Source organism: Alosa pseudoharengus, unplaced genomic scaffold (assembly GCF_046254945.1).
Source record: "Alosa pseudoharengus isolate Yale_2024_CS ecotype anadromous, Long Island Sound unplaced genomic scaffold, YU_APseudo_1.1 YU_APseudo_1.1_scf_20, whole genome shotgun sequence".
Classification (NCBI taxonomy): Eukaryota; Metazoa; Chordata; class Actinopteri; order Clupeiformes; family Clupeidae; genus Alosa; species Alosa pseudoharengus.
In genome coordinates, this window is record NW_027468664.1 from 29,184,463 (window position 1) to 29,209,879 (window position 25,417).

A 25,417-nucleotide genomic window follows, 5' to 3' on the forward strand; every position below is an offset into this window, starting at 1 on the left:
TCTGTATTGCTAAAACAAAGCTTTAAACCACTGAAGGCTCCGTTTCTCTGATAGTCCCTAATCCCCTCCTCTGCAGAGGTGTAAAAGTCCGGCTTCAGAAAGTAAAAGCCCTGCCACATGCTGTATTTGTTTCAACCATTCACTCCATCAGATTATTCTAATTAGCACAGTTCCTCAGCCAGGTAGATTAGTGGAATCACTTAAGAGAACCGGTAGAAAACTAATACATGGACAAGGACTTTTACTTTCTGAAGTGGGATTTTTACACCTCTACTCCTCTGTGATGTGGAGCGTGGAGGAGGGGTGAGGGTGGAGTGATGATAGTGGGTGGGTGCTGACGGTGGTGCTCCGGTTGCAGGCTCCTGGCGGTGCATGCCCAGCTGAGTGCTGCGTGTGCGGGCGTGACTGAGGCCGCTGCCCCCTCCACCTCCACCACCCCCCGCAAGAAAGGAGACAAGAAAGGGGACAAGAAGGCCGACAAGGGAGAAGCTAGCTGCCCCAGGCAACAGGTCTGACACAGTCACACACACACACACCCAGATACATACAAGCAAGCGCACGTGCGCACTCGTGCACTCATACATTCTCACACACATATCCCACTCACACACATACAAATAACAAATGCACATACTCTTACAATGGTACCCACAACAGACATGCATGTATGCTGCATGTATACTACCTACTACTTTTACACAGTAATGCACTGTGCACACATAATGAATGATGAATGATAACACAACAAATGTATCACTCTCTCTCTCTCCCTCTCTCTCTCTCTCTCTCTCTCCCTCCCTCCGTCTCTCTATGTCCTACAAGCACATAGACACGTCAAACCTCAGACCACTACATCAAGATATAAGCCACATTAAAATAGCTTGTGGGCCACAGTGGGGTTATATCCTGTTCCTGTGTATGTGTGTGTGTGTGTGTTGTGTGTGTGTGTGTGTGTGTGTGTGTGTGTGTGTGTGTGTGTGTGTGTGTGTGTGTCAGATGCTGCTGGAGAAGACCAGACTGTGCTGTGCTGAGATCAGAAGGCTGCTCTGTCCTCTGGCGAAGCCTGCACCCATTGCCGAGGTAGGGCAGTACAGTAGGGATCACTCACATGGCTCTTAAAGTCCAATTCAATTCTTGAATTTCACTTGCATTTCAATTGAGGTAGCAAACAGGGAGCAGAATTGCAATTCGAATTGTGCACAACCCTGACAGCAGTACAGTCCAAGTTTTAGCTGTTCTTTGGCAGAATAGGATGACTGATTCCAGACTAATGTTAAAACATATAAGACCTTAGATGAACTAAGTATGCGGAATATGTGTGTGTGTGTGTGTGTGTGTGTGTGTGTGTGTGTGTGTGTGGGCGCATGTACCAGGTACTATTTCAAGAACTCAGCTGTACTATATAATGGTAATGTACTGTATATGTGTGTGTTAGTGTGTGTCTACGTATCAGGTACCATTTAAATTATGCTACATAGATACAGTCTGAATATAGAAACTATAGAATATTGTTCTATACCAGTATAATTGTGTTTATTCATGTGTGTGTGTGTGTGTGTGTGTGTCAGGTGCCATTTGAGGTGAGCTGGCAGACCCTCTGTGACTTGGAGCGCTGCTTCAACCACATCCAGGGGGCCACTCTGTCTGAGAAGGGTCTGGTCACGTGGCTCCTCTCCCTCCTTGGCCCTTCCGAGGAGATCTAGACACCCACCCCCCTTCATCCCTTATACAGACGGCCTCGGCTGAAGAGCCACACCACACCCATAACACACTCTTTGGGCTGGACTGGGCAGCTAAAGGCTAGAGGAAGTGAGTCACAAAGCAGCTACGTTGTCTGTTAATGTTTATGCAATAAAATTAATTATTATTTTATACGAATATGTTCCAGGCGTGTGGATTCAGTGTCTGATTCAGTGCCCAGAGCAACGCTGGGTGTAGGAGGAGGACAATGAAGTTGGCGTGAATTGTGGTTTTCGGTTTTGCAATAGCCTCACCACAGCATCCGCACCCCAAGCACTGGGATTTTCTGACACTCGTGCCAAATCACTGATGGGGGGGGAAAGCCCCTACCCTTATGATGCAACCAGGGATTAGAAAGATTTGCTTCATTATTGAATTAGTCAAAAAATCCTCCAATCAAATCATAACTACAGAATCCCTCAGCTGAGGGAGCATGAAGCTCATTCACATAGTAATGTGCCTTATTATGGTCTGGGATGTGTTCACTTCCTGATTAACCATTGTGTGGTTAGTCACTGAGCTATCATTACTCAAAAGTAACTTTATGTGAATGAGGCATGCTTTTATAGACCGTTTCAAGAGAGTTACATATCAGCATCATAGTTGTTCCCACAAGGCTTCTGTTTTAACATTCCATATGTTATCTTAATGAAACGGAAGTAGATTGGCAACAAAATAGAACGTTCAAGCATTGTTTTTGTTTTTCTTGTTGAAAGGGTCTATAATCACTAGCTCTTTGTAGTCAATTCGTGGACAATTACCTATCCTCAGGCTAGTTAAAAGAACAGTGGTCAGCTATGGTATGTCCACTGTAACTGTCAATCATGTAACATCAGCAATCTGCTTTCAACTAAAAACAAAATGACCACAGGTTCCAAACAAACTTAAGTTGAGAAAAAAAGGTTGTTTTTATTGCGTCATAATGGCCTCGTACGTACATGATGAGAAGGCCCTTCACATACTTCAGGAATAGAACTGGCCTTCGGTGCAGTATTCTGGAATTCTGGAATGAGTCAATTCAACTCCACCGCCCCCAACGTTCCCTTTTGGGTTTACGTCACAATTACAAACTGTCCCATTGTTCTCCTCAGTGGTTGATTCGCTGTTTTGTAATATAGTCGTAGAAACATGCAAAGTTAAAAACATCTCGTTGTACGGCTGCAGGGTGTTGGGGGGTGGCATTGAAAGAAACAGGAATGCAGATCTAGGAAACATCATCGGCAAAAAGGGGGGTGACAATGATGAGGGCAATAAAAGGAGGTAGAACAAACAGGGCAAAAAAAAAAAAAATGAAAACAAATCCAAAAACTAAAAAAAAGTTTCAGAACAGGAACTGATTGCAAAACGTCCATAAACTTCAAGTTCTACCAGACAGACACATTGATATTTTTTTTAAAAGTTATCTCCAGGTCAAACTTCTCCTCCTCCTCTTCATCCTCCCGTTCCCGTGTCCACAATCCCTCCCTCCCTCCATCCCCCGCTCCTGCTCTTCTTCTGGTCGCTCTCGTTCGCTCTGGTCCCACTCTCGTTCCTCGGTCGCCCTGTTCTCTAGCGCTTCGACAGCTCGTTGGATAACCAGTCCAGGCCCTCGTAAAGCCCCGTGCCCTGGGTCGCACAGGTAGCCTGCACGTGCCACTGCAGCAGAGAGACAAGGGAGGAAGGGCAGTTAAGAATCACATCGGTCACCTCAACACCCTGCAGTTTGTCTACAGATGAAAGCACGTCTGTGGAACATCTGCAGCTGACATGCATGTTTCTATCCCCCCTGAGATAGTGTTGGTGTGAACCACTCGGACTGTCTGTGCATGTGTGTGTGTGTCACAGGAAGTGATGTGGCTAAGTGGACACACTTGTGTGTATGTATACGTGGGTGTGTGTGTGTATGCACACGTGTGTTTGAATCTCTGCCACAGCTGCAATTGGGTGTCTGTTACTTTATGTATGCGTGTGACACAGACAAATCACTATACTTTATGATGTGTATGTGTGTGTGTGTGTTTCTGAGAATGTATCTTCGCCCGTCTTCACAGTGATGCATAACAGACTCTGCTGCACTTCAATAAATATTGAGTAAGTGTGTGTGTGCGGCGTGCATGACGTGTTGGTGTGATCACTCACAGTTCTGCTCCGCAAGCTCTGCAGGCCCAGTTTGTCTGTGAGATCGCTCACGGCCATGGCGTTGGGCAGGTCCTGCTTGTTTGCAAACACCAGCAACACAGCGTCCCGCAACTCATCCTCCTGGAGCTGTGGATGAATGGGGAAGGAGGGAAGAAAGAAAGAGAGTAAGAAAGAAGGGACAGAAAGAGACATAGGTTAGATGTATGCGTGAGAGGGAGCTAGCAGAATGTGTGTGTAACAGAAAGGCACTCGAGCTGCCACTCAAGAGTATCTAAAAATAAACTCTTGATTGTATAACCAAATAAGTAATCAAAATAAACACGTGTGTGTAAGAGAATGTGTGTGTAAGAGAAAGGCAGTCAAGCTACCACTCGGAGTCACAGTTCCACAGTTGTAAAGCTAAATAAGTAAGTTCACTTTGACACAGTTCATTGCCCAAGTCTATGATAACGGAGTCCGAAAACACAGTTGCGTAGCAAGAGGAATTTTCAGCACTATAACACATGTTGTGTTCATTAAAGAAGAATGTGAGAATGTAAGCAAATTCCATGAGGCAGCAGCACCAGTTGATTTCATACAGCCAAGCCCCTTGACAGGTCTCAAATCACAGACTCTGTTTTAGTTTCTCCTACAACTGACTACTATCAAGTGAGAATATGAAATGTAAAACAGGGTTTTTGTAGGTTTCAACAAGTTCAATTGAAAACTTTTTAAAACCATGAATGAAATTTAAGACCGATCATATGTCAATATTGGCAAAAAATACAAAGGAAAATCAGTAGTAAAATTAAATGAATTTGTTTTGTGATACATTCTATACGGGATACAAAGTTTGTATCGGTTATCAGTTCCGCATTGATCTCCTTTGAAGAATTATTACATTGTGATACATCTGTACCATTAAGGGAACTGCAATACCAAACAACTACAATTGATTCCGCAAAAATAAAATAGAAATAGTGTTCTAAAACGGATAGTCCTTGATTATGATTGGCTAAATCACGTTCGATGCTGTAAAATCCAGCATAAACATACACCTTGACCACATTTCATTCTATATTACTGCGCTTCCACAACTCGATACAAAAGTTAGAGTATCTGTGTCTAGAAGTTGCTTGGCAACCACTCCGCTTGCGTGATGTGCCTAACAACGCCCCTTAGCAGTTTTAAAATCAGTGTAACCTACAGCCTCTCGGGGCTTATTGCTTAATTAAATGTGTGTTACCATAACTAAGACCTACCTAAATGTATTTAAGATCTAGTGCCTAATATCTTTAAGTATCTTTTTAAAGATACTTAAAAGACTTTGCAAAGATACTTCAGACCCTGCAGAAACCCTGTAAAAAGAAGTCACGGATATTGACACAGACGGAGGGGGGAAGGAAACACGTACCATTTTTGCCAGCTCCTCCGCCGACTCTGCTACTCTCTCTCTGTCGTTGCTGTCCACTACAAAGATAAGGCCCTTTGGATAACAAGGAGGCAATCAAATCAAATTCAGAACAAAGGAGAAACACTTAACGCTCAATTCATTCATTCAATGTCCTTAAAAGGTCAGAGGTCACGTGTGTTGTACCTGTGTGTTCTGGAAGTAGTGCCTCCAAAGGGGACGGATTTTGTCCTGGCCGCCGACGTCCCATACAGTGAAACAGATGTTCTTGTACTCCACCGTCTCAACATTGAAACCTGTCGGAGAGAAACGATAATGGTGTTCATTTAATTTAACTTTATTTAATTAGTTCAGTTAATTAATTTAGTCACTGTTAACACCTCACAGGGAATAAAAAAAAGATAAAAGTAGGAAAAGGTACTGAAGCTTGATTCGGTTTCCTCAATTGATAAAGGCATCTGACAATTTAATACATTGAAATGGAAAATATGTCAATGCTTATCCTGTACTATTACCATTATAAGTCTAGTTCAAAACCATAGATAAATGCAAGGCTTAAATACCAACACTTGTTTATCAATTGTATGCAATTTGTTGATTGTATCCAATATTGTATCCACAGTTGAGGTGCCACAATTTATTTATTTACAGCAACTTACTAAGTTCCACCCTTAAAGCAACAGTGCATTCAAAACATATTAAAATGTACATTTATGAGATAGAGAGACCAGTGCCAGTGACCTAATTCCACCAGTGAATCTGCGTGTAGGATCTTGTTGGAGGGGAGCCACTTGAGTGGTGTTTAGACTGGGCTCTGTCAGATCCGATCAGGCTGCACCCTCTCACAGCAGAGCCACCCTGCATGCCACACACACACACACACACACCACCCCTCGCTATGCTACGCCAGCCTAAACAAGCCCCTCAACACCCTCTTTACAGATCTTCAACTCTCCACAGCAGAGGTCCTCCATTCTTCACATTAGAGATATTATATTCTCCACTTAACACATTCTACATATTAAAGATTCTCTATTCCATGCATTAGAGATATTCTATTTACAGCAGACATCATATTCTCTATATTAGACAGCCACTATGCTCCACTAGCGCGACACTATGCTCAAGAGATCTTCTATTCTCCACTTTAGACATCCTCTATGCTCTTCTAATAGAAGCTGGCTTGTCTGCTCTAATGAATGTAGCATTGCCGGGGAAGGCGTGTAGCACACTGCATGTGATTATACTACAACGGGTAATTAGTCCCAGAGCCTTTTCATACATTCATATTGTTTGTTTTCCTTTGTTTAGGGGTGATTCTTACCAATAGTTGGAATAGTGGTTACTATCTCTCCCAGCTTCAGTTTGTAAAGGATTGTGGTCTTTCCAGCAGCATCCAAACCAACTGTGAAATAGAGAAGTGGGTCAGGATATCGAAGAATACTACATGGATAGATCATAATTTCATACATTTGAGCACAATAATTTATATGACAATAGCACACAAGCTAATGACGTCTAAAACTAATATTCAGTAAAAGTTCATTAATGCCACATCAAGGAGAACTGCGTTAATGCCACTTGTGGAGAACTGCGTGGTCGAGCATATAGGTGGTGAGAATTTTTACAAAGTCTGATCTGAATGAATCCTTGGCAGTTCTGTCAACAGCATACACCAATGGCTTGAAGGTCTGTTTGTTGTAGTCGAGTCCTAAGCAATGTAATACATTAACATGTCAAAGATTACAGGCAACTACACCAATATCGCTCTGTGTGCTCGCTTGGCCTAGAACACCTGACAATGAAAACATGTTATCTGACTCCCTCCATATCTACTGGCCTACACCAACAATAACCAGGAGTACAATCAGCAGACGTAGAGAGTGTCGGGAGACTTTCTGCCGGCGAGTTGAACAGGCTATCATTACACAAGAGTTGTCGATCTGCATTTTACAAATCCACTGTTATATTCACGATTATTTGGATTTTAACTATGTATTTGAGGTATGCAGTCTGTAAATGTAGTGGGAGAAAAAATGTAGTCAACATTGCTAGTAGTACCGTAGTTCTATACCGAGTGAGGACACACGACACAACCTGACTGCAAAATGACACGTCGCTAGCGATCATTAGCCAATAGGTTTCTTAACTGGATTGGAGACATTATGACACGTCTTTCCAAATCTACGACCACATTTGTCCATAGTGCATAACAACATTGATTACATTAAATGAGATGTATTACTGTTACGTTACTCATTGATAACAAAGTAACATTACATATATGGTGACAACATGGTCATCTTGCTGCCCATTGATGGCTAACATTAACAGTACTACTGACAATGTTGCAATGCCAGATTGTCGACAACAGCATTCACTTAAACCTTATCAAGTGAGATCATAAACCAACTTTATAACAGATGAGTTACTAAATCTAGATGAAAATATACACGCATCAGATTGTTAATAACAGTAGAAAACATCAAAGCTTCTTAGAGACGTCCCCTCCCACTGACGATAGCTAGGGTTGCTAGGATGGCTATCATAGCCTATTGGATTATACTCACCCATAAGTATTCTCATCTGTTTTTTACCGAAGAGCTTTGAAAACAACGACGAAATAGTGAGTCCCATCTTCACTTAGAGACCCACTCCGCAGAAAAGCAAAATTATAAATCAACAATCTCAAAAATCAACCGACTCTTCCGATGGCCTGTAATCTGTTTATTGTAACCACACCGACTGGGTGCAGCTTCTTTTGCTGTCATATGCCACGTCCAGGCCAACGCGGAAGAAATTACGTCATCACTTCGTTCCTTTTAAATGAACTGCCCTCAGTCTCCACATGGCCCGCTACTTTTGCTTTGTTAGTCGATTGCTGATTCTCACGAAGTTATGGCTGCTATATACTGTATGCTGTATTTCTGCGATGTAATCACTATTTTCATAGGGCAAAAATGTTTCCCCCCTAAACAAGTAACAATATCAAGCGTGCCCACATAGCACTAGAGCTGCATGTTACCAAGCCAATGTAAGCTGTTTTTTCAAATTGGTCAGCAATTATGAGTAGATTTTGTGTTGACTCGTATGTATATTGTACAGTTTTGGAAATGTAATCATTATCTAATAAGCTATTTAGCATTCTTATGGGACCTTATCAACATGGCTTCCTGCAGAGGACGCTTTCACCAGAAGTGAAGTTGTGACGTTCCAAAACATGTCCAGGAAAAAGGAAGACAGACGATGGTGGACACGTATCAAAGGTATTTTCTACATCTTGATTAAATATTCATCACGAAATACGACCTTTATCTGCATCAAGTATATCTGTGTTAGAATGTTGATATCCCATATAACACGATGCCTTATTTTGTGCGGTTGTTGAGCCCGACAACATCTTATATGTTATGAACTTGTGTTTGCTATTTATCACGTAGCTTGGTAGCTAACTTACTGTTACTCCAATTCCGTAGTTAACTTGTGCTTGTCATGTAGATGCCGTTTTCTATACCTTTAGGATTTACAGTTGGTTGATTTCTTACACTCTAATGTTAGTGCTATATCACATGCTTTGAAATTGAGGGATAACAGTCTTGCCAGGCTCTGGTCTAGCTAGCTAGCTAGCATATGTGCTGAGCTACTTTCAGATCACGTTTAGTTTGTTAATGTGACGTTAATGCTGTTGTGGCAAGACTGACAGGATTTTGTAAATAAAATATCGTTTACATTGCAATTAAAGTGCAATCTGATCAGACGTTATCTTTAATGCACATGCTATGTTAACTAGTCTCTGTTCAGTATCATTAGCTTGTGGTTTAGTTTGTTCACTGTTAATCGTGAATCAATTGAATAGAATATTGATCAGGCCATGTTGGTTTTCATTTCACAGACTGATGATGGATCCTAGTTGAGAATACTTGAACTAAACAACAGACATGGAGAAGTTTGGCATGAGTTTTGGGGGTGGCCCCAGCAAAAAGGAACTGCTGGAAACCATAGAAGGCCAGAAGAAGCAATTGGTCCAGTACCAAACTCGCTTTAAAGATGTTGTGAGGGCCTACAAGAGCCTCCTGAAGGAGAAAGAGGCCATTGAGGCCAGCTTCAAGGTTCTAACAGTGTCCCAGGAAGTAGACCTGGGCCAACGCAGCGATGACCTATCCGTAGGCGGAGGGCCCACTGACGCCTCACCCATGACCTCTGACCTGGGGGATGACCATTCCTCCCTGCACAGCGAGGACAGTCTTGACACGGCGGCGTCCGTGGACACAGCTGCCAGCGTAGCCAGTGGCAGCACCAAGGGAGACCCACTGGAGGAGGAGCAGCAGCAACGGCAGCAGCGGTCCGGTTCTGCAGGAGACGTGACCGGCCTGGTGGTCCCCGCGGCCTCTGGCCAGGCCCAAGGCTCAGAGGAGGCAAGCGGGTCAGAGAGCGGTGTCAGCAGCAGCAGCAGCGGTGGACAGGAGCAGCAGCAGCAGCAACAACAACAACAACAACAACAACAACAACAACAACAACCGCAGCCACCGCTTGCCTCTGCGGAAGCGGACCGGCGACTACTGCAGCTCAAGGCCCAGCTGAATACGCTGACCAGCTCACTGACCACTGTCAGCCAGGAGAAGTCTAGGATGGAGGCCTCGTTCCAGGCGGACAAGCGCAAGATGAAGCATGACATGGAGGAGCTGCAAAAGATGCTAGAGGAGACCAAGAGACAACAGGAGGCTGAACTGTATGCCTTGCAGGTAAGGATGGACCGCGGATGGACTGAGGATGGTCCAGTTTATTATTTCAGACACAGTATAGGCTATATATCATTGTTGTTGTGCTGGGTCATGAGATGTTTAAAATGTTTTGAGAATTTAAAACATTTAGATCAGTTGCGCGTTCTGTATTCCATGTTCCATCCTGTGACACTCACATGTTCCGTGTTCCATGTTCCACGCCTTCCTCTGGTTCCACAGGAGCAGCTTGCGGAGAGCAAGGCCCGTGTGATCACGCAGCAGCACGAGCGTGAGCAGGAGCAGGGCGACCATGCGCACATGCTCCGAGAGCTCCAGAAGCTTCTCCAGGAGGAACGCAGCCTGCGGCAGGACGCTGAGCTCAGGCTGGAGGAGTCCCGCGAGACCCTGGTGGAGACCATGCAGGCGGCCGACCGCGGGATGGACCTGGAGGCGCGTCTGAAGGAGGCCGTCCAGGAGCGCGAGGAGATGCGGAGGAGCCTGCAGGCCGCCGAGACCGAGAGGGGCAAGCCCGACCCGCTGGTGGAGGAGCTCCAGAGGGACATGGCCCAGCTCAAGGTCCACTTCCAACAGCAGCTACAGCAGGAGATTAGAAAGGTCAGTCAGAGCCCCACATATACTTAAAATGGGAAGCATTGGATACATTAAGAATAGAATCATTGTTGGAAAGAACTGAACTGCATCTTCACAAAATGTTGATTTGTTAAAATGTTAAGTTTAATTTGGTTAAACTTATCAACATTAATCTTATCATTCAGAATCATAAATTCTTATAGTGTTGTCTGCAGTCCAGACAGACTTTCACTAAATTGAAAGTAATATATAGCAGCACCGCTGGGAAAAGACAACAAATAATTTCTTTGTCTCAGTAGTAATGCAACTCGTTCCTATGCATCAGCACAGCTATTGACTGTACATTATGTACTCTAGTAATACTCTATACTAGTAATAGTATTGATTGATGCTGTAGTAATTCCTATCTAGGATCACCTCTGTACTATACACTCTTAAAACAAATGTGTTGAAAACAACACAACTTGCGTTGTTTTTAACACATCTCTGTTTCCAGATAGGGACAACACATTCGTTTTAAGAGTGTAGCTTGTTAATAAATGTCAGTTTCACCGTCCTCCTTCTAGGCCACCCAGGCGGAGGAGCGTCTGCAGGACCAGTCCCGTCTGGAGGAGGGCCGCGTGGCCAGTCTGGAGGAGCGTGTCTCCGAGCTGTCGGAGCTACTGGGCGCGTGCGAGCGCGCCCGCCAGAAGGACCAGCAGACGGCCCAGCGGCTGCGGGAGCGCGTGCTCCAGCTGGACATGGAGAACAAGACGCTGGCCATCGCCGCCACGACATCCTCGGGACGCGGCTTGGACTTCCTCCACACGCTCAACGTGGACGAGGCGAATCTAGACGTGAGCGTGTTAAAGGAGAAGCTGGAGGTGGTCAAGAAGCTGCTCAAGATGGCGGCACACAGGAGCTCGCAGCCGATGGAGATCGAGAAGCTCGGAGAGGAGGGACGGAGAGAGGAAGAGGAGGAAGAGGAGGTGGTGGGCAGGACGAAGGTGGAGGAGTCGGACGCGGAGAGGAGGTCGGCGCTGTTCTACCAGCAGGAGCTGAAGCAGGTGAAAGAGGAGTTTGAGCGCTACAAGATGCGGGCGCAGGTGGTGCTCAAGAACAAGAACGCTAAAGACGGCAGCCAGGCGAAGGAGCTGGAGGACGCGCGCGACCAACTGGCCGAGCTCAAGGAGAAGTACATCAACCTGCGCATCCACTCCGACGAGGCCGAGGCGCGTCACCGGCGCGCGCTGGAGGAGCGGCATCAGGGGGCGCTGTCCACGCAGCAGGCCCACAAGCAGGAGCTGGAGCGCCAGGAGGCGCAGCACCGCGAGAGCCTGCTGCGCCTGGAGGCCGAGATGCACAAGCAGCGCGACCGGACGATGGCGCTGCTCGCCGAGAAGGACCAGGAGCTGGAGCGGCTGCGGGGAGCCGTCGCCACCGCCAACGTCCTCGGCTTCGCCGGTCACCGTGGCAACAACAACAGCGGCGGAGGAGGAGGAGGAGGAGGAGGAGGCAGAGCGAACAGCAGTGACAGCGATGGGACATCCGAGACGGGAGGAGGAGGAGGAGGAGCGGGGTTGGGCTTGAGCTCGGCCGGTGTGTCGCTGGGGGACGACGTGGAGCTGGACAGCCAGGCGCAGGAGGAGAGCGACTTCATCACGCAGGCGCTGCGTCTGGCCGGCCCCAACGAGCCCACGCTGCTGCTCTACGCCGAGCAGCTGGCCCGCAAGGAGGTGGAGAACGGCGCCCTCCGCAGGCAGAAGCGACGCCTCGAGGAGGACGTGCACCAGCTGCAGGGCAAGCTCATCGCCAACGGCGAGCGGCACGACGAGGAGGTGGCCGAGCTCCGCACGGAGCTGGACAAGCGCGTCCGTGACCAGGGCAGAGACGGCGCCAACCTGGAGTACCTGAAGAACATCATCTACAAGTACCTGACCCTCCAGGACACCAGGGGGCGCCAGCAGACCCTGACGGCCATCCTCACCATCCTGCACTTCAGTCCCCAGGAGAAGCAGGCCGTCATCAAGCAGCAGGCCCAGAGCTGGTGGACGCCTGGGAAGAGGTAACAGGAGCATGGGAACGTTTTTAGATTCCGGTCAAGGACTACAGCTCCATAAGCTCTAATTTATTGTCATCGAAACAACTGTGGATCCTTTGGAATAATCAAAACAACATCTGTTTTCTTGTTATCTTTTGTGTGGACTTGCCTGTCCCAGACACCCATTTTCTGTCTTATTTCCATATGCGTCTTGTGATCATTTATACTTCTCTGCTTGGATCTCATGTATGTTTACTAATACTAATGCATACGTATTTGACCATTACATTTGCATATCTTTACTGCTATTTCAGTGGCTGTTGGTCTTTCTAACTGCAGCCTTTTAGGTTCTCTGTACCATCAACCTGTGGAGAATACTACGGTGTCTTTGTGAAACTGCTCATTACTGTGAAACTGTAAGGACAAAGTTGGAGAGTAACAAACCGTGGACGGATTCACACAGCTTTGTCTTGCACCTTGTTGAACTATACGGTCCATTGTTGTACAGAACAATCGACTGTGAAATGGATGACAAGTTTGGCAAGTTGTTGAAAATGTGTAATGTCACCCAACCTACCACCCACACTAATGAGTTCAGTGTGAACAGTTCAAAGTATTGAATACCATTTGGCCTTAAGAAGTGAATAAGAGAGTTATTTCTGGACACTTATATTTATGCGTATGGGCATAGAGTGAGTACAAGCCATTTGCTCTTTAAGTTAACGGGCAGTCCAGTCCACATTGTCATCAGATAACAGTGTCCACAAAACTGCCTGGTTTTATTGAAGTCTTCATCCGGCTTATCATGTAAGGACAACAGAAACTACATAAATGCAAAAGCCACTCTTCTTCCTCACTGTGTTATGTTGGTAATAATATGCCGGCTTGCGAGGTGTGGAGAAAAGCTTCATAACTTTCCTCTTGTACATAGTTGTACTCTAATCACTTTGTGTGAAATGAATGAAGAGTTAACTGTAATCAAACCTGTCAACCTCCAAAGCAGTCTTTTATAGCGAATTTATTAGACTGATATATTGGTACTAAGTGTATATTTTGACTCCACTACAACATGAAATAAACTATATTTTCCTCTTTTTTTGTGGGTTCGTTTATGTGAATTCATTGTTCATCCTGTGATGCCTATCAATTATACAATATGTAAAAACATAGTCTTACTACCTGACAAAAAAACTTTAAAAACAAATAATTTAAATGTTTCTTTTCGGTTTTGATCTCATTTTGAGGATCTTTTATAAAGTAACGTTCTGTAAAGTGCCTAGTAAGGGGTTCCCACTCTGTGAAGTAACATTTCATGACTTTTCCCTGACAAAAAAAAAAAAAAAAACAAATTTCCATGACTTATAATACAACAGTACAATACTAACCAAAGATTTCCAAGCAGCTGCGTAGCGTTCAAGAATCGTTCTACTTTTTTTTAGGAGGATGAATAAATGGCCTTTGAATAAACAAAGTTGGGCTAACCACAACTCAGGCAAGCAGTAAAGTTAATAAGCAGGCAGATATACACCAGTTCTGCATGGAAATATATTTGTATTAGGCCTAATGTATTTTGGCAAGTACATTTAAACTGCTAACAAAATTCCCTGCATTCCATGGCTTTGCCCCAAATATGATACAATTCCCTGACTTTTCATGTCTAGAATAGACTTTATTAAAATTCCATCATATTCCATATCCCGTGGGAACCCTGCTAGTATGTAGTCCAAAGACTTGTCTGGTTTAGGGTTAGCAGAATGTTTCGCACTCATTCCGCTAGAGGCCCGAATAACTCATCGAAGTCATGTAACTACAGCTACCGGAGGGTGGCATTGTCGTCAAATTCTTCAAGAGCCGTCGAGGTAGGCTACCGGTATGTTTCTTGGAGTTTCCCGTTTTTAGTTAAAATAAACTAGCTTACTTTACATTTTTAATTGTTTTAGCATATTCCAATTGCATCCTGTCTTTTTTTTTTTTCTTAAGTAATTTGGACTTTTGAATCTTTGAGCATCAACAGAGTTAAAAAAAAAATCGTGAAGGTCTGTCTGCTACGTGGCTGGCACGTAAGTGCTTCCCAAGATCCCTTGATTAGGGAGGGGGTTATGTATGAAGACAGACCGCTAGGATTTTTGGCTATAACTAATCTGCAATAATGTTTTCATCGTAGTTTTTAGGCTACTGAACTGAATTTGGGCCTACTCCTAGAAAGTTTAGATCTAGTCAAGTCTATTTGTGAAGTTAGACATAAACTCATTTGAGTCTTGTAGAAAAGCTCAGGCATTGTAAAAGCGTGGAGCGGTCCGAAAATGCCAAGTAATGAGTTGAAGCAAAGGAAAAAGAACACTTCCCAGAAACAAAATGACGATTCGAGCGATGGAGCGAAACAGAATGGCGAAGCTGAGGCAAAGAAATGCGAAGCAACCGAGCAGAAATGTTTGGTACAGAAGAAAAGCTATCTCTGTTTGCCTGAGTCGAGGACGCTTCTCTGTCTTCTATCTGTCTCCGTTTGTGTTGCGCTGACGTGGTGAGTTTGGCTGCGCTTTTACGCACTTTCCAGAATCTTTAACAACAATAGTCTCAGCGAGAGTCCGGTCAAGGCCAAAAAATTCCTCTAAGTCATAAACTAATATAATGTTGTCCTGCACACAGTGTGGTCCTGCAACAGAATGAACGGTTTGCCGAGGTTGAGGAGAAGTACAATCTTCTTTACGGGAGAACAGCAAGTTATGCAGACCTTGAGCAGAAAGTGGAGAGAGTATCTGAAAAGGTGGGTGTGACTTAAACATTATTACAGTCAAACAAAGGTTATAATTAGGAAATAGAGAACCCGGGAAGCCAAAGCTGTAAGGGGATTGTTTTAGGTCTGTTTGAAGAAGTTGAGGGTCATGTTGGCAGTAGGACATTTCTATGTAGCTTTTTATGCAGCTCTGTTTCAAGGCACTGCTTTCAATTCATGCCATGTTACATCCTGAATGTTTTACACAACACCAAAAGTGCTTGAAATTTGTCAGTAGTGGCATACACAAAGGAGACATTGTGTTTGATGTAGGGGGCGCACACACACACACACACACACACACACACACACACACACACACACACACACAGCAGACCAGAGCAAGCTCTCTCAGAGAAACACCCTGTCTTATGTTGTGGGTGCAGCTCGACGTCTCCAAGAATCGCCTGGAGGGGGCGCTCTCCTCCATGTCCACAGCAACCAGGCTGGCGAGCAACGTCGCCTCTCTCAGCTCTGCTGTCGCGGCGATGCAAGCATCGGATGAGGACGACATCACCACTTCCTCCTCCTCAGGTGGCATCCAGGAAATCAATGCCCGCTTCCTGAATGTGACGGAGACATGGCAGTCTGGCATAGCCACCGTGACGACCGACTTGTCAACGCTGAGGGAGGAGTCGCGCGCATCGCACGTCCGCGCCACCGAGAGCGTCAACGACGCGGAGCAGCGCCTGCGCGCCCTGGCCGAGCGTCTGGAGGAGTTCGAGACCAGCACGCGGCGGAACGCGCGCGTCTTCGAGCGCACGGAGGCGGACGATGCGCGGCAGGTCCAGGGCCAGCTCGACTGGAACACGGCGCGTATCGGCGAGCTGGACGAGAAGCTGGCCCGCCTGGCACGCGCCGACCGCGAGCATGCCGAGCGTCTGGACGAGCATGTGCCGCGGGCGCAGCAGTGCCAGGAGCACCTTCCGGCCGTGGAGGAGGCCGTGCGGACCATCCTGCGGCTGGCCAAGGGCTTCACCGTCGTGGAGCGGCGCGTGGAGGAGTTGGGCCTGCAGGTGCTGGGGCTGGAGGACAGCATGCTGAGAGGGCTCACCCAGACGCTGCACATCCGACAGGCAGTGGACGCGCTGAGGAGCGGCGGGGGCCAGGGGAGGCTGGAGGAGGAGCAGCAGCACCTGGGCTCATCGGCCGGGAGCGAGATCGACGCCATGCTGGAGACTCTCAGGGAGATGGAGATGGAGATGGACAGCAAGAGCAAGGGAGCAATATTTGAGGTGGTGGAGATGGTGAACAAGGGGGTGGGAGAGGAGGTGGTGGAAGAGGAGATGGTGAACAAGGCAGTTGGAGAGAAGGTGGAGGAGGAGGAGGTGGTGAACAAGGCAGCGGGAGAGGAGGTGGTGAACAAGGCAGTTGGAGAGAAGGTGGAGGAGGAGGAGGTGGTGAACAAGGCAGCGGGAGAGGAGGTGGTGAACAAGGCAGTTGGAGAGAAGGTGGAGGAGGAGGAGGTGGTGAACAAGGCAGCGGGAGAGGAGGTGGTGGAGGAGGAGAGGAAAAAGGAGGATGAAGGTGCTGTGACTGAAACAATACCCCCAGAAGAACCTTAACCCAAATAGGAGCACAATCAGGAAGAAGAATGGTCAGTGCCTGCGGAGGAGATGGTTGAGACTGTGGAGACACACATCCAGGACACGGAGTCCCTGCCCAGTGATGTCAATGTGTGATGTCATCATTGTGTGCCTGCCAATTGTGTGTAGCTGCCTCCTCTTTATAAAACTGCTGCTTATGCTGCCAGTGGAAAAAAGTGTTTTTAAAGTATTAAAGTATTAATGGAATATATGCTCTGTTATCTGTTGTTTTTCTGAACACAGTTTTAATATCTACTGTATGTCTCTCGGTCAGTACTGAACATTACCCTTACTGTATCTGAAAAGTATTCCTTGTATAAATGCTGTAATAACTGCACTGTCTCATCATATAGTCATGTCTATTGAAGGGAAATTTTATTTTCTATATAGAACTCATCTGTCTTATTCTCACATAACATTTAAAAAATTAATGTATCAGTATTGTTGTGGATATTCATAAATAGTCATTTGTGTGGCTGTAATTATACACAATGTCACAGATTTTGTTTCTTTTTTAATAAAATAAATGAAAATGTTTTTTTCACATGATTTTCTTGTGAAGTTAATTCCATAATATTTGTTGTGTATGCACATGTCTTCTCACATAACATTACTTTTCATATTTCCTGGCATCATGTATAGGATTTCTAGAAACTACAGTACTTCAGTAAGGCACATTAATTAGAGTCTACAAAGATTGGACATTCCAAGCCGACTGCTTTGTCTACAGTACAGCCTTGGTTGTACACCCTGGTGTCATCATATGCGGTTAGCTTACTATCTCTTACGAGCGTACTATCTCTTCTGTGCTCACAGGGAATAAGAAGACACTCTGACACAACTTATGGCCTACTTTCAAAAACACATAACAGAACACTGAAAGATTTATCATATTAATTTATGATAAATACAGAATCTATTGAAAGAGTCAACACATGGATACAAGTCAGGTCATTAGATTAGGCTTTCATGTTTTGTTGTTGTGTTATGTGTTTTTAATCACAATTAGATATGCGTCATAGTTGATTTCCTCGGCATTCCTTTCCTTATTTCTGGGGATGGTGATCTCTTTGCATCAGCAAAATTGATTCTCCTCACTCACGTGTAACGTATGTGTTAGGAACTGTTTTTGCATAACTGTTTTTGCAGAACAGCTTTCACTGTGGTTACAGGCTGATATCAACAGCATCCATAGAGTTAGACAGTGGTGTGAAGTTATATGCAGGATCACACTGTCCAGCAGTATGATGTTAAAGAAGCATTATCCTGGTTGGCCCTGTTCTAAAATTAGTGACTTACTCAAAATTTCAAACACGAACAACAGGCCAGTTGTTCATCTGTTGGAAATAATGTTGGCGTGCTGTGAAGGATTCTCTACAGCTGATGATATACGAGGCATCTTTTTGAGCAATGTTGCTAGGCAATGTTTCTTTATGTATTGTGGTTCTGGTATGTTCTCATTGATATTGACCAACATTGTTTTCTAAAGTACTTTAATCAGCTGTAGGCAAATTTTCATGATCATCAAATTAAAACTCCATTAGGCTACCTCTAACGGAGCAAAGCCCAACACACGTCGACACCAAAGTTTAGAAAATTGTTGTCTTGTCATTGTCAAATCCATAGATGCAAATGTCGTCGCCAGTGGGCGTTGACCTTTAGGGTTATGATATATGGGGCAACAGGAATGGACCCAAATAACAATACTCAGGACCATTGCCTGAAAAATGTATCATCAGCCTTAGATAGCTTGTGTATCATCAGCTTTAGATTTTCAAAGGGTGTTCATACCGGAACAGAACTACATACAGTAGTAGTGCATAGCCTGGAGGGCTAGAAACAACAGGGGTATTTTTGTCTCCTTCACAAGACCATAATATTGATATTCTATTGAAATGAATTTACAGATAACACCAAAACTAGGTATTCATTAAAATGTTGCATAGTGTTGATTTAAGTAGCCTACTATATAAGCCAGGTGTACCTGTTAATGACCTTTCCAGCTACCTACAGAATGCACTCAAGAGGCACAGGCTTAACTGAATGCACTTGAAAATGACCTCACAGAGGCTGTCAGCAGAGGCTCCCTCTGGCGTGTGCAGGGATGGGCAGTATTTTTTATACAGTATGTATTTAAAATATTTTGTAATGACAAGTATTTTGTCATTCATTTCATTGGGTTGAAGAAAATGGGTTGGTATTTTGTATCAAAATACTACATAGGTGTGTAAAACCAGTAGCCTACTTTTGGCGATGTGATGACCATGATCATAAAAGTGCATAACAATGAATGTAGCCTTTGACTGGTGCTGACTTAGTAATTTGCTCAGACTTATTGTCATCAGAATATTGAGATTCAGGAAGATGATCCAGTGCAAGATGAATAACACACCATACACTTTCTCTCACACCAACCTCAAGTTTCTTGAGAACTTTAATCAACCAATCGGAAAACACATGGAACCTTGGTATGTGGTTGCCCTCCAACATTACGTGTGTGTGTGTGTGTGTGTGTGTGTGTGTGTGTGTGTGTGTGTGTGTGTGTGTGTGTGTTTTCTTCACAGTGTCAGAGTCTTCTAGCTGCACTGGAGAAGCTGGAGAGCGCGGCTCCTCCGTCCCAGGTGGCCAGTTTGGAGCAGGAGATCTCCCGGCTGACCGCCTGGTCCTCAGAGGTCTCCGCCAGGCGGCAGCAGGCCCAGGAGAAGCTCTCGGCTCTGGGCCAAGCCGTGGAGAGCATCGGGGAGCGCACCTCCAGCATCACACGGGACATGTCCGCCAAGGTGGCAGCCGTGCGCACAGACGTGCGGCGCATGGGCGGCCTGGAGACGGACGTTGAGTCGCTGCTGAACCGCACGGGCGAGCTGGAGGACGCACTGGCCGACGCGGAGAGGACGATGGTCAAGCGCATGGCCGAGCTGCTGGCCAGCAGTATCGACCGCGTGTCCAGCATGAAGGGCGCCACCGAGAGGAATGCCCAGCGCCTGGACCAGTTACGCAGGCGGTTCCCCGAGCTGCAGGCCGCCGACAGTCAGCTGTCCGAGCGAATCCTGGCCCTGGAGAGCGGCCGGGCCCGCCTCATGAGAACCGTGACATTCGCAGGTGACCTGAAGCCCAAGGTCTTCACCATCCAGAGGGACTTCAACGCACTGGAGCCGCGCCTGGACGACCTGACCCTGCGGATCGGTCAGCTGGCCGAGGACTTGATGAAGAGCGAGAAAGACCTCGAGGAGTTGAAAGAGGGCCTGGCCAGCCTCAATGTAACTCCAGAAAGAGTAACAACAGAGGTACCAGCAGAACAGGATGTGGCCATGATGACCCCTGACCTCGCCGAGCAGCTCGCCCAGACTGTCAGTCACACTGAGGGACAGTCAATCAGCAACAGCCTCCCATCTGGAGAGCTGTGAACACTCAGTTCTCTGTCCGTAGTGCAGTTTTTAAGAATGTAGCCTGCTGTATGTGGTGTGTTCAGGTTATTCCTGAAGGGTCGCCATGCTGAAATGTTATTACTGATGAATTAGTGTTATTAAATGTGAACTTGTTTGGTATGTGTTTCTTTGAGTGTTTTTCGTCCGCTTTGAGGTTGAAATGAAACAGCATTTGAAGTGCAGATTTTGTCATGAGTTTCACTGAGTCTCAAGTTGTGAGATTTTGGAGGCCATTCATTTCTTATTTTAAAATTAAATGCAGGGGGGGTACTGTGGCGCAACAGGCTACAGCGCCCATACCATGTACGGGCCCAAGTGCCCATGGGGACCCAGGTTTGACTCCGACCTGCGGTCATGTCCCGATCCCACCCCATCTCTCCTTCTCACTTACTTCCTGTTGCTCTTCACTCTCCTATCAGAATAAAGGCAAAAAGCCCCCAAAAATACAATTAAATAATAATAATAATAATAATAATTAAAATGCAGTTGGAAATCATATAAAGTATGTCTGGGTTTTAAAAGAAAAGATCAGCTTTTTATCTCTGCCATCTTCAAGCCTTGTAGAACTACGTGGAACATGCAGAATATGCTAAACCAGTTCAACTGCTTTTTCTTTTCTATGCATGTTGATGTGTTCTATACATTGTTTGCCTATGGGCATGTCCAACATTTCTGGTTGAGCCCAGGAACATTTCAACTGATTTCAACAGGGACAGGAAATGGAGTCAATGGGAATTTATGGGCAGATGTACTGCACACTCTCTCAGCCAATCAAAGACCTTTATGTGTGGGCATGTAACTTTGTGGACCAATGAGGAGCTGTGGAACATTTGCTGTATCGATCAGTGGTGTTGATGACAGGGCAGGTGAAGGGGATGCCTGGGATTCTTAAGTGGCAGCTGAAGATAAGCTGCACCACTAATCACAGGTCTTTGTTGAGATCTTGACACTGTAGTGCTCATGTTTTGAACTTTTGTTTGTAAGGATTGTAAGAATGCAGTAGTTTCTAAACTTTTATTGAAAAAAAAAACAGCCAGTACAATCAGATTTTCAAAGAGTTGTAGAAAGCTTTTATGACATGACATGACCCTTCATAAAAACAACAGAAAACAAACTATTAAAAAATACAGTGCAGGTTGAAGTGTTTAGATTCACAGAACAGCAGTCCACAAAGACTATCTTGGCATTCATTTAAATCAATTCTTGTTTCTCGATTTTCTATACTTCTCCTACTCCTCCACACACAACACACACACGTACACACACACACACACACATACACACACACACAAACAGAGAATATTCTGCTGCATGTGCAAACTGACACCCTCAAATCTTCCCCAAAGATATACTCATCACCCTGACCCCTAGCATATCAGTCTACCTCTCCTCTTCTGTCCACTTATGTGGCTGTGGGTTCTTTCCCCACCTTGTTTGCTGTTGCAGCCTTGATCTCCTGCACTGCGCTCTTCAGCGCAGCGATAGCCTCCGCCTGGCTGTCCAGCTGCTCCGCTTTGGCCTGCAGGTTGTCCACGGAGCCTCTGAGCTGCTCCAGGTCTCCCACAGCCTTGCTGAGGGTCTCTGCGTCTCCGAGAGCGTCCACTTTCTCCTCCACAGCTGCCAGCTGCTGGCCGACGGAGGAGAGGTCGCCACGGACGCTCTCCACAGAGGCCAGGCTGCCCTCGAGCTGCTGTCCAAGACTGGCTTTCAGTCCCTCCAGATCCGCCTTCAGGGCTTCCTGGGCTTTCTCCACAGCCTTGCCCTGGGCGGCCAGCGTGCTTTCGTGGGAGTCGTATTTGGACAGGAGGGCCTCCAGTCGGCCATCTTGCTCCGCGTTGGCGGTGGCCAGGGCCTCGGCACTCTCCTGCACCCGCGTCAGCCGGTTCTCAAGGTCGTCGCCGCGCCTCTGCGCCTTGGCGATCTCCTCCCGCAGTTCCTTCTCCAGGCTCTGGACGGCGCCACTGGCCTGCTCCTGGCCACTCTGCAGGCTCTGGGCTTGGTCGGCCATGTTCTGGACGGCGACCTCGGCAGCGGTCACCTCCTCCCGCAGGGCGCCCGCCGTGGCCTGCACTAGCGCACGCACCGACTCGATCTCCTCCGAGAGCGACGCCATCTCCTTGTTACGACCCTGCAGCTCCTCCCGGACCGACCCGATCTGCTCGCGCAGCACGCCAGTGTTGCCCTCGGCGACCTGGTTGGCGGTGTGCAGGTCGGCGATGGCAGTGGCCATGGCGGTCAACTCCTGCTTGACCAGCGCGGGGTCCTCCCGCTCCTCCACGCGTGCGCGGAGCTCCTGGAGCTGAGCGCGTGACTCGCCCTGGGCGCCGGCGAACTCGGCCACGCTGTCGGCGATGGAGCGGCTGAGCTCAGCCAGCCGTTCCTCCACGGTCGACTCCAGCGAGGAGAAGTCACGCTCGCGTGCCTCCTTCACCTCGCGGATGCCCTCGGACAGGTCGAGCAGGATCTCCTTCTGGAGACGCTGGAGAGCCTCCTCCACACGCTGCGTCTCCTGCTCGCCCTTCTGCACCGCCGAGCCCAGCAGACGCACCGCATTCTCACCCTCGCTAACGGAACCTTCCAGAGACGCCAGTGAACTGCTCAGAGAGTCCACCTACAGAGGGCGAGAGAGAGAGAGATAGAGAGAGATAGAGAGAGAGAGAGAGAGAGATAGAGAGAGAAAGAGAGAGGGGGGGTCAATGGGACTCTTCGTGGAGAAGTATGGGAGAGAGAGAGCAAGCAGAAGAGGTAGAAGGAGTAACAAGACATGTTTGAGAGGAGGACATATATATACTGTAGGTACAGGCACAGAGAGATAGAGGGCCTTAATTTAAATGACAGGCAAAGTGCAACATCTAACAGAAGCTAATTTAATATGTGGACAAAGTCTGCTACCTAATTTGATAACGTGAGCAAGTTCCTAAGTGCAAACATCAAGATAGATTTAGTTCAGGCAGAAGACAATCTGCTCATTGCAAGACTTTGCACTTTGAATTAAGGCCCATTGACTTGCCATTTGAATTAAGGCCCAGAATCTAATACAAGGAGGGGAGACAGAGAACTTCAGACTCGTGAAGCACCTGCATAGGGTGAGACAGTGTGACATAGGAGGGAGAGTGGAGGTGACGATGCTGTTATTGCAAATACCCCCTAAAAGCAAAACAATCATTCATTCCCTGACATTCATATGCAAAATGGACTTATGGATCTACAGTATGAGGAAACATCACATCAACAACAACACCACTTTGCCTTTATGGTGCTTTTTAAGGCACTTTAAGTGCTTGGGAATCTTCACTAACCACCACCAATGTACACGGCAGCCATTATGCAACAGAATACTCACCACACACCAGCTTGAGGTGGAGAGTGAGGGAATGAATGAATGAATGAATGAATGAATGAATGAATGAATGAATGAATGAATGGGGAATGATTAGGGGGCCAGATTGAATGAGCCAGGTTGGGAACTTGGCCAGGACAATGCACATCAAATCAAATGTGGAGCAGAAGAGTTGCACTGTAACTGCATGTCTCAGTGAAAACTCAGCTCAGACCACTAAACTAATAGTCCTGTTTGGAATGTCACAGCGTCCGAGTGGACAATTAGAGGATGCATGAATGCCCGTGACTCTGTGAGCACTGATGCTGACATGCAGAGCACAAATATGAAGACCAGATGTTATGCATTTCACAAAAGGTCATATGGGTACAGTACATGCTATAGTCAAATTCACCACTGCTGATAGTGACTGTAGGCCAAAAAGAAGCCCAAAGAATAATGTATTCAGCCCTGTACATTATTACTCAACCTGAGTGCAAATTTACTGTCACTGGAGATTTTGTTGTCCAATGTTTCCTAAGATGCATCACTGCTCTGCAAGCAGTAACAGTGAAGCAGCCTGTTACATAACTCTACAGTGACTGGGCATGAAGTGGTAGTATGAAATTAGAGAGAAGAGATCTGTAACAAAAAATAGTTTTACAAAATTCTGTTCAAATGTCTTTTCACCACTTTTTTTTTTTATCAATGAATGAATGCATGCAGAAAAGATAAAGCTATGATTCCACAGACAACTTATGTGCATCTACAATAAAGTAAAATAACAATCAATATTTAAAAAGTGATGACATATAATCTATCAATGTTAGAATGGTAGGCTACTACAATTTACAAAATCATATGAAAAACGTATTTCTGTAGTGCCAACTCATCAGGCTTCTTTGGGGGGGAGGGGACGCACTGGCCATTTCCTTCTTGTGAAAATACTTCAAATGGATGAATCTAATTGGTTTTCAATAACACATTATTTTAAATTCATGAAAACAATACTGATTGTCTTACATGTAGGCCCCCACAAAAGCGAGGCCAGTTTCGTTGCTATAACTATGGAATAGGACTGTAATTTGCTCAGACCATCCTACCTGTTGAAGAACATTCTCCACTTTTTGTGCCAGTTCTGCGTTCTTCTGTAAAGACTCTTCATGTCTGTTACTGATTTGGCTCACTTCTTCTAATACTTGTTGAAGGTAGTAGGACGCAAAACCAGCACCAGCCACCAATGATATGTAACAAAGCGCAGCCAAAAGTTTCAAACAACTTCCCGACCCTGAACTCGATTTAGGGTGAGGGGCTGGTGGGGTCTCTGCCTTGTTGGCTTTCTGACTTTTCTTCGCCACGTCATCTTGTTGCTGAGGTGGTGGTGGTGGAGCATTATTTTTCTCGTTGTTGGTGGTGGTCGAGTTGTTCTTATTTCTGTGTTTCGCAGTCATGGCTGCTGGAGTCCTGAGTTGGTCGTCTGCTGCGCGGAGGAAAGTGGAGATCACTTATGAGCTGGTGGATGCTCCCGATATTGTTACAGAGGAATCGGCGTATCAGTGAGCGTGTCGTGTCCGTTCATGGAAACGTGTGGCGGTATGCAAAAAAGGGGCGTCCCTTTAAGAAATTATAGCCTATAGATATAACCATAGCTATTGCTTGTATTCCCCTGTACATTTTGTCTCAGCAACTTTTCAGGAACTCTTAGCCCCATTCGCAGTTGCCTTATTTTTGTCC

The 25,417-nt window shown here is 46.2% G+C and overlaps 5 protein-coding genes across 5 annotated transcripts in view; 3 read left to right on the forward strand and 2 right to left on the reverse strand.

Moving 5' to 3' along the window:
• cfap54 (cilia and flagella associated 54) overlaps window positions 1-1,748 on the forward strand; it is a 56,184-nt gene extending 54,436 nt beyond the window's left edge. Inside the window, 3 exon segments of the mRNA XM_076297215.1 lie at window positions 359-509; window positions 997-1,080; window positions 1,569-1,748. Coding sequence (XP_076153330.1) covers window positions 359-509; window positions 997-1,080; window positions 1,569-1,703 — 370 coding nt within the window. The 3' untranslated portion in view covers window positions 1,704-1,748.
• An 876-nt stretch (window positions 1,749-2,624) lies between these two features.
• LOC143136347 (ADP-ribosylation factor 4-like) lies at window positions 2,625-8,027 on the reverse strand. The gene is made up of 6 exons (XM_076297021.1): window positions 7,819-8,027; window positions 6,573-6,653; window positions 5,435-5,544; window positions 5,252-5,323; window positions 3,859-3,984; window positions 2,625-3,375 (listed from the first exon to the last, which is right to left on the reverse strand). Exons 1-6 carry the CDS (start codon window positions 7,883-7,885, stop codon window positions 3,289-3,291), a joined length of 543 nt encoding a protein of 180 aa, XP_076153136.1. The 5' UTR covers window positions 7,886-8,027; the 3' UTR covers window positions 2,625-3,288.
• Window positions 8,028-8,429: 402 nt separating this feature from the next.
• gcc1 (GRIP and coiled-coil domain containing 1) lies at window positions 8,430-13,675 on the forward strand. The gene is made up of 4 exons (XM_076297022.1): window positions 8,430-8,514; window positions 9,141-9,990; window positions 10,210-10,584; window positions 11,127-13,675. The coding sequence occupies exons 2-4, from the start codon at window positions 9,187-9,189 to the stop codon at window positions 12,606-12,608; spliced, it is 2,661 nt and encodes an 886-aa protein (XP_076153137.1). The 5' UTR covers window positions 8,430-8,514; window positions 9,141-9,186; the 3' UTR covers window positions 12,609-13,675.
• A 770-nt stretch (window positions 13,676-14,445) lies between these two features.
• Window positions 14,446-20,482, forward strand: ikbip (IKBKB interacting protein). Its single transcript, XM_076297428.1, has 3 exons — window positions 14,446-15,101; window positions 15,227-15,344; window positions 19,504-20,482. Exons 1-3 carry the CDS (start codon window positions 14,884-14,886, stop codon window positions 20,341-20,343), a joined length of 1,176 nt encoding a protein of 391 aa, XP_076153543.1. The 5' UTR covers window positions 14,446-14,883; the 3' UTR covers window positions 20,344-20,482.
• A 919-nt stretch (window positions 20,483-21,401) lies between these two features.
• On the reverse strand, window positions 21,402-25,317 carry ckap4 (cytoskeleton associated protein 4). The gene is made up of 2 exons (XM_076297023.1): window positions 24,787-25,317; window positions 21,402-22,975 (listed from the first exon to the last, which is right to left on the reverse strand). Exons 1-2 carry the CDS (start codon window positions 25,132-25,134, stop codon window positions 21,767-21,769), a joined length of 1,557 nt encoding a protein of 518 aa, XP_076153138.1. The 5' UTR covers window positions 25,135-25,317; the 3' UTR covers window positions 21,402-21,766.
• Between the last annotated feature and the right edge of the window lie 100 nt (window positions 25,318-25,417).